We start from the raw sequence: 9275 nt of genomic DNA, 5'->3' as shown, positions 1-9275 counted from the left end.
TTATCCACTCCTTTGTCTGTCCAAGTGTTCTTCTCTCTCTCTGGGCTCCATCCCCACCAATCATTCACTGCTTAAGCACTCCCCCTACTCTATCTTCTTCATAAAAAAAACATTTTCCTACCATCAATTCTAACAAAGGGTCACTCAACCTGAAAAGTTTCATTTGATTTCTCTCCACTGATGCTGCCAAACTGCTGAACTTTTCCATCAACTTCTGTTTTTGTTCCTAAAATATTAACTCCACATTCCCTCCACAGACATTGCCAGACCTGCGGAGTTCTCCAGAAATGTCTGAATTGTTTCAGATTTCCAGCATCCACAATTCTTTGTTTATTGTTTGAACCACTGGGAACCTCCAGGCTACTGATTGCTATCGGCAAGCAAAAAAAAAGTAGCACTCGAATCCGATGCTGCAAATCCCTGAAGATCAAAAGGCTTGCAGCTGCATTTGGATTTGCTCCAGGGTCTTTTGGCCGAAGAATCATCAGGGACTGGACAATGCAAATGGTTCAGGGGAATAAATAATGCAGGCAGTAGCTTCCTCATAAGGCCAGCAATTTGCCTCGTTGGAAAAAATCCAACCCTCACATTTCTAAGTGCAGCGAATTGTGAACAAATCATAGTTTACCATTCACACGTGATTTTAAACAAAAAGAACATTTTGCAATGAATGCTATTGTAAATATTTTACATCTCTCTCTCTTTCTCTCTCTCTCTCTTTCTCTCCAGGCTCTAGCTCATTAGAAAACCAGCGGTAAAATCATATAATTTCATCATCATGCATGCCTTCCAATTTTCTTTTTGAAATGAAAGTCAAAGACTAGAAAACAACTACACTTAAAATACAGATCACAATGATGAGGCATCTCTTGACAGCATGGGTTTAACCTCTGGCAGTCACCATCTTAAAGTATACCAGGTCTCATTTGTAACATTTCATCAATTAATTTTACCAAAGGTTTTTTAAAAAATGTTTTGTTCCCTAATGCATTAGATGTTTTTGAAAGTACATATTCTGGTATCTCAGAAACACGTATTAATAAATCATCCACGGAAATTTCCCATGTTGTCAGGAAGATACCAGTCATGTAGCTGTACTGGAAAAGATAGCTTGGCTAGGGACACAGCAAGTTCTGGGGCACACGTCTTCAGTACTATTCCCAGAATGTTGTGAGGGCCCAAAGTCTTTTCAGTATCCAGTGCCTTCAGTCCTCTCGTGATATCAGGTGGAATGAATCGAATTGACCAAAGCCTAGGATCTGTGATGTTGGCACCTCTGGCTAAAGATTATTGCAAATGTTTCTCTTTTTTTAACTGATGTGCTTGTCTCCTTCATCTATGGATTTGGGGATATTCCTGGAGCCTCCTCATCCAGGGAATTGTATAGTTATCCATGACCATTGTCCATTGACCTCTGGATGTGGCAGGCCATCAGAACTTGGAACAGATCCATTGGTTATGCAATCACTTAACTCTGTCTCACACCTGCTGCACCACCAGCTTAGCCTCTGATAAACTCTGTAACTTGGGAAAAATGTACCTTTATACAATTTTAATGGGTGAATGTCTTATTTTGATATTGAAGTGTTCCCCTGTGCCTTACTAAAATAATAGTTCAGTCAAAAATATAACAAAATGACTGACTATTTATAAGTCTAAAAGCTGGATACAATGGCTCAGTGAATGCAGCTTGGAATCTGTACATTAAAGTAACTTTGTCATTGACACCATAAAATGAGAGATTTCCATCAGAATAGTTCAGGTACACACCAATTTGTTCATATTTCTCAGAATTTGTTTTAACTTCTGTATTGTCATGCCACGCTGAGCAATGGGTACTGTACACCTGTATACCCCAAGAATGGTCATTCTTCCCGATGAAACATGAGTTGTCTTGTCCTTTTCTCTTTATGCTTTTATATGTCACACCTGCACAGCTACCTTCACTGATTTTAACTTCCCAATAATGGACACCTTGACCCAAACTTTCTGCACATAATACTTGCCAGCAACAATCAAACCGCTCTGAGTGATCAACAGCATAAACCTCCTCTGGCCAGATGTTTGTTACCTTACGGTTCCCATTGGTCAGGGAGAGGCACTTGTGTGCTGTCTTTGAGTCAAACGTCAATTGGCGGAAGTGCATGAGAAGTTCCATCCGGGACATTGATTCTGGTGGCTTTGGCCAATGCTGCGTCAGTCCTGCCACTTTGGTGCCTAGATTTTTGACAATTTCATTGCATTTACTCTCCAGTTGTTCCTTGAGTTTAACTACAACTTGTCTTAAACTGACCAAACTAATATCCATATCACAGATAACTTGCGACAAAGCCATTTCATGTTCATTATTTAAAGCTTTAATCTCCTGTAGGAATTTGAAATTGTCACTAATACATGAAAGTTGTGCTATCTGAAGTTTCTTCTTTCTCAATATATCACATTTCTGTTCCTTTTTGACAATGGCTTCTTCAATCTTAGTCAGCACCACTTCTTTCTCTTTCTCTATTACATCAGCGAAAGTAGTATTTGCTTTTACAATATCTTGGACCAATTCCTTGAACTTGGCAGCAATGTCAGTTTGCACTGTGACTACAGTGTTTTTAATTGACTCGGTTTGCTTTCGGAAGTCTCCAATCTCAATTTCAGTTATTTTTAGAAGGCTTTTCAATGTTGCCTCTTTACCTACCAGCTTTTCCTGCTGTCTTATTCTCTCCTGCTCTACAGTTACAACCTTGTGCTCTCCGTGTTCTTGAACTATACATATGCAACAGACGAAAGTCTCATCTGTTCTGCAGAACAGTTCCAGTGGTCTATTGTGTCTCTTGCATTCTCGGTTCTCTGTGTTTTTGATGCCATCCAACAGCTTGTGGTGGCGCAGTGCAGCATTTACAAGATGAGGCCTAAAGTGAGCATCACAGAATGATGCTTTGCAATCTAAACAGGACTTTGTGGCCTTAATCTTCAGGCTAACGCAAAAATCGCACACAACATCATCTGGGTCAAAACAGGTCCCTTGAGAAGCTACCTCCTCTGCTTTGGAAATTTTTTTCACCACCTCACATAGGGCAATGTTCTTGCGAAGGTAAGGCTTGTGAAGAAAGCTGACCCGACATTCAGGGCAGGTGTGGGATTTCTCTTTACCCCAGTAGTTCTTGATGCAGCTCATGCAGAAGTTATGCCCACAGGGAATTGTAACAGGATCTGTGAACAATTCCAAACAGATGGCACAGCCAAGATCCTCCTCGAAAGGAAATTTCACCGATGCAGCCATAGTGAAGAGAAAAGCAAGTGCTGAAAACGAAAGTAAAGTGGGAACTTCCTGGATGTTTCATCTTGCACAATGAGCTCTGACCTCATAAAACTAAAAAAAATTTAGAAAAAAGTGAGTGAACAGCACCACCTATACTTCACCTTGGTTCTCCAAATTCCCTGCTTAAACAGCCTCACATCAAATAGATTAGTATTCACAAAACCCCCATCCAACTTATGATACTAATTGATGCTCACTGGAAGTAATGCAATGTTTTCATAATGCTTTTTTTTAAGATTACAAGTGTTCATTTACAGAACATACTGAGCTGGGTGTGCCTACTTAAATATTAAAAAAGCCCTCACTGTCTTGCAGAAGGCTGATCTCACTTGAAACTTACCACCAGTGTTGGCAACATGACTTTGAGTTCAGGCTGGAGAGGAAGTAACTGGCAGCGAAAAGTGTTAGTAATGCTGTTAGATTAGATAGAAACATAGGAGATAGGAGGAGGCCATTTGGCCCTTCAAGTCTGCTCCAAGATTCATCACGATCATGGCTGTTTGCTCAACTCTGTAGTCTAATCCTGCTCTCTCTCCATAATCTTTGATCCCATTCACCCCAAGTGTTACATCTGGCTGCCTCTTGAATACATTCAATGGTTTGACATCAATTACTTCCTGTGGCAATGTATTGCACAGGTCCACCACTCTTTGGGTGAAGAAATGTTTCCTCATCTCCATCCTAAATGATCCTCAGACTGTGACCCCTAGTTCTGGATGCACCCACCATCAAGAACATCCTCCCAGCATCTACCCTATCTAGTCCCTTTACAATTTTATAAGTTTCTATGAGATCCCCCCCCCCACCCCCGACTCGTCTGAACTCAGGCAATGAGAATCCTAATCTAATCAATCTCCCCTCATACGTCAGTCCCACCATCCCCGGTATCAGCCTGGAAAACCTTCGCTGCACTCCCTCAAGAGCAAGAGCATCCTTCCTCAGAAAAGGTGACCAAAACTGCACACAATATTCTAGGTGTGGCCTCACCAAGGCCCTGTATCACTGCAACAACACATCCCTGCTCCTGCACTCGAAACCTCTTGCAATGAAGACCAACCATCTGCTACACCTCCATACCTACCTTCAGCAACTGGTGCACAAGGACACCCAGGTCCCACTGCACACTCCCCTCTCCCAATTTACAGCCATTCAGGTAGTAATCTGCCTTCTTGTTTTTGCTTCCAATGTGAATAACCTCACATTTATCCAAAGTATACTGCATCTGTCATTGATTTGACCTCTCACCCAACCTGTCCAAATCATGCTGAAACATTCCTGCATCATCATCGCAGTTCACCCTCCCACCTAACTTGGTATCATCTGCAAACTTTGAGATGTTACGTTTTGTTCTACTTCTTACTCTCAGTGAGTGAGTGAATATGTGTGTCCATATTCACAAACTGTACAATTGAAGTAGCTGAGGGATTGACTCTGTGACAATGTTGAATCTTCCCTGGGGCAATTGACATTCACCATAATTGAACAACTAATGGCATGTAATCAAGGAATAAGACGGGAAATTCATGGAAGCCAGAAAAATTTCAAGAGTTTTTACACTTCTCATATGCTAAAGGGCCCATCATAGGTCAGGGCAGGAGCTAACAATACGAAACTTGCCTGTTGAGGGGATATTGTCTTCCTGGCATCACATCAACATTAGAGCAGTAGGCAATGCTGTCGAGTGTAATTGGAAAATGGGTGCTTAACCCTCAGATATTGAGTCTTTCCAGATGAGGAGCAGCAGCATACATGAGAGGGTTTAGTGCCAGGAATCAGGAGGCTGGAGGAGAGAGTCAAGGAACACAGTGTAGCAGGAGGCACTAACCTGAACACAAGATCTATAGGCCAAGGTGAAGATACCTGGAGATACTTAAAAAACAATATTAAAGAAGACAATGGTCACTGAAACAACATCACAGAGGTCAGTATCCCATCACTAAGTTACCCTTTCTTTACATGTGGAGAATCCTTGACACTTATCCTGCTCCCTCAGAGCCAGCTCTCGGAATGAACAGGATGTTGTGGGCGGCATGGTGGCATAGTGGTTAGCACTGCTGTCTCACAGTGCCAGAGACCCGGGTTCAATTCCCGACTCAGGCGACTGACTGTGTGGAGTTTGCACATTCTCCCCGTGTCTGCGTGGGTTTCCTCCGGGTGCTCTGGTTTCCTCCCACAGGTGAATTGGCCATACTAAATTGTCCGTAGTGTTAGGTAAAGGGGTAGGGGTATGGGTGGGTTGCACTTTGGCGGGTCGGTGTGGACTTGTTGGGCCGAAGGGCCTGTTTCCATACTGTAAGTAATCTAATCTAATCTAATGAGCAGGATGTCTGACACACTTGTTCTTATCTGGCAGCCTGGGTTTCCTGACTGGACCAGGTTTTCAGCCCCAAACAGGTAACTCCATATTCTATGAGATCCACCTGGCTGACCTGTTACAATTAATAGAGTCAGAAAGGTTTGTGAAGACTTCTGTAACATTTCACTGGTAGCTGTACACCAGTGCTTCAGTATGGTAACAGAAACTTACTCTGTCATGACTGATGAACAGATTGAACTGGCAACTGTTGGGATTTTTCAGGCTCAGAGGCCTCTGAATCCATTGCCTTAATCCTCAGGTGGTGCCTTGCAGAATCCTTCTGAAAGAGCTCCACCTCATTCTGGTGGTCTGCTACACTGTCCATAACTGGACCCTCCAGAAAAGCTTGGACTTTGAGGTCAATAATTCATCAGGAGAGGAACTGGAGCAGGATAAGACTATGGGATGTAAGCCATTCAGCACACAGAGTCTGCTTAGTAATGCAAGAAAGAAGGAACAATTGGAGACAGAGGAAGATGTTTTGAATTTGAATAGTAATTTGTTGTCACTTGTATATCTACAAAAAAATACAAGTGATAAGTGCTTAAATCACCATAATCCGGCACCTATATTAATAACAGAAATCATAGATAAAAAAAATTAAGACAAAGTTTATCTTTGTTCAATTCATGGCTCATGGGTTTCCAAGGTCAAGAAACCATATTCTCCACCACTGTAGAAAGCCGACATCAAAGACACCAAATCCTGGACTATTGGAATTCTGGGCCGGACCATCATGTCACCAAAAATGTTGCAGAAGCTGTCACAAGGACCTACCTCAATGTTGAAGCAGGCCACCACATCAGGCCATTGGAATGCCCGGCCGGAAGACGCCACATAGGCAAAGAAGCAGGGATGATGATTGGTTGTGTAGTCTTGAAGAGGATGAGGTGGCTCATAGGCCTGTCTATGTTGTTGAACTCAGAGGTGCCCCTGTTGCATGGCAAGGCACCCTCGTCCTGCACCCTTCTGGATGACAACTCTGCTCAATCCCTCATGGATGCCAGACCTCCCAGTGATACATCACTTCCCTGTGGAGCAGTCGAAGATTTTGGCACAAACTTTCTCCCTCAGAACAACCAGCAGCACGAGTGGTGGCTGTGATGTGTGTCAAAAACAGGCTGCCTTTTCTGCATCCACTAACATATATTAGGCAAGAAACATGCCTGCATGTCAATGAAGGCCTGCACTTCAGTCAGTTTCTCATTGCAGGTAATTTACTGATACAATAAAACAGACCTGGCTCCTGTTTGCCTCCTTCATGGCAAAACTCCAACACTTCTTACTGGCAACTCTGATGGGTAACGTTTGTGCAATGGACACCTCGATACCTGCACCATTCTTATGTGAGACAGTCAGCCCACTCTCCATTGCATTCAGATAGCTACACTTCGCGCCCGCCTCTGGCTCACACCATGCTCTCTTCTTACTGATACATTTCATTTCCACCTCTCTGTTTGCTCTCAGCACACCCTAGTCTGCTACTCCTTCTCTCACTTGCAGACCCCAGAAAGCTTCTATAGACCTAAGGACTCTATGGACTCCTGAACCACAGCTCTAATACATCATGAATACAATGTATTCATAACTTTTTAATTCAACACAATTCTTAGTCTTCTTTCTACAGATAGGCATAGACACAAGCTTCTCTATATATTTAGCATGGCTCAGTTAGTGGCATTCTTGCTTCTGAGTTAAAAGATTGTGAAAGCAAGACATGCTTGGAATTTGAGCACACATACCTGGCTAAAATTCAGTAAACTAAAGATCACACCATTATCAGAGGTGTAGTCACATGAAACATGTAGATATAAAGGTTTCATGCAACATTCACCACCAAAATACATTGACATGGAATTCCTCCTGCTCTATTATCATAACTTCAATGGAACTGGGATCAAACCACAATGACATTCATGAATTCTTGGTGTCCTGTCCTGACATGGATTGCACCTCTTCAAGGGGATGGCTTACTCCATCTTCTCAAAGGCAATAGGAATTGCCAATGAATGGTCTTGCTCATGCCCCATGAATGAATGTTTAAAAATGAGCCACTGTCATGCTTCAGAGCAATACGTAGTCTTGAATTAGGAGCTGTTCCTAAAAGAAATTCTGACCATTATTCAGTTATTGATTTCATTTATGATTTTGGGACCTGGCTGTGCAGATGTTGGCTGAAGTAAGCACACACAAAGCAACAGTGATTGCACTTCAAATAGCACTTCAGCTGTGAAGCACTTTGGTGTGTTCTGAGTACTTTGCTTATAACTTTGAAATAATGAATCTAAAATACAAGGCTTTAATGTGACTCTCAGCTGGTTATTCTTTCTGACTGTGTATCTTTGAAACACAGCTAACAAGTACACTGTGCACACACAAAAGTGAAAGGGGAGAGAAGGTTCCTAACTTTATTAAATGCAAAGCTTGAAAAGCAAGTATATATTCTTATGCTCCTTAAGACTTTTTCTTCCTTTTATAAAATTGACTGAAAGCAAAAAGAAGTTCGCTGCAGTTACTGTAAGTCTCAATGTGCATTAATTCCAAGACATTAGAAGAAATCTGCTTTTATTTCACTCTGACAATTTATTTTCAGCACTCCCTTGTTTTTTTTTCAAAACACTCAAACTTTTCTGTATGTTTCCTTATGGAAGGCATGGGAAGTTGAAAGGCTCCCACTCTTTTCACTTATTATTCTTTCTACTTAGTGAGGTGTAACATACTGTGACTTGGCAGGATTGCACAATTCTCTTCCGTCATTCCTCAATGTGAAACAACATGAATGATTCTAACAGATGAAATCTGATATTCCAGTTGTCCTCCACTCAGATCAAGGAAAACAGTTGTCTGTGAACACCAGAATTTACTGGAATGCTTCCAAGTCCCACACCATCTTGATGTCGATAGATATAATTGTATCATCATTGTCACTCCATCAAAATTCAGCAACTCCCGATCCAAAGCATTGTGACACAACCTTCACCTAACTGCAACAGTTCAGAAGGAAAATCACCCTCATTTGTCAAAAGAAATGACAGTGGGCAATACAGGGTGGCCTTGCCAACAACACCATATTAAAAAGATGAATTACATACCATCAAATTATAGTCAAAACTGAATGTGAAGTCTTGCAACTATCTCTGATACCTATTAATTTAGACATTGAAATAATGGTTGCCTCCTCTATTGAACTCCTATTTAGAGTGGAGCTTTGTACTCTAAGTGTTATTATGAGAATTATATCTCATTAAATTTACTAGTCTCAATAGGATCTATTATTGCCACTGAGAAAGCTGTTGAGCAGTTACTAAACAAGTTTTGTCCCATATTTTCAATGTCATTTTGTTTAAAGTTTTTTCATAATTACTTGTCTAATTGTGTCAAGAGGCAGCAAACTGTAAAATTGCCTAAGATACAGCAGCTGTATTTTAATAGCATGGTTTACTCACTAGTGACTTAATGGCAACATGTCAGTGAAGACTAGAGGGCATCATTAGTGCCTTTGTTTAGATCTTACATTCCTAGAAACTGAGATGATTACTACTTTTCAGATTATTTCTGAATTTAAATCATTGGAAATTCCTGAGTTCATCAAGCTAATAGATGTCACTG

The 9275-nt window shown here is 41.4% G+C and overlaps 1 protein-coding gene across 1 annotated transcript; it reads right to left on the bottom strand.

Moving 5' to 3' along the window:
* Positions 1-1615: 1615 nt before the first annotated feature.
* On the bottom strand, positions 1616-3272 carry LOC132824057 (E3 ubiquitin/ISG15 ligase TRIM25-like). The gene has a single exon (XM_060838323.1). It carries the CDS (start codon positions 3269-3271, stop codon positions 1616-1618), a length of 1656 nt encoding a protein of 551 aa, XP_060694306.1. The 5' UTR covers position 3272.
* Positions 3273-9275: the final 6003 nt, after the last annotated feature.

The sequence above is a fragment of the Hemiscyllium ocellatum genome, chromosome 17, assembly GCF_020745735.1.
Source record: "Hemiscyllium ocellatum isolate sHemOce1 chromosome 17, sHemOce1.pat.X.cur, whole genome shotgun sequence".
NCBI classification, from domain to species: Eukaryota; Metazoa; Chordata; class Chondrichthyes; order Orectolobiformes; family Hemiscylliidae; genus Hemiscyllium; species Hemiscyllium ocellatum.
This window is presented reverse-complemented; position numbering and strand designations above follow the sequence as displayed.

Excerpts from the sequence above, each read along its gene's own strand:
- LOC132824057 (XM_060838323.1), bottom strand. The coding sequence starts at position 3,271 with ATGGCTGCATCGGTGAAATTTCCTTTCGAGGAGGATCTTGGCTGTGCC.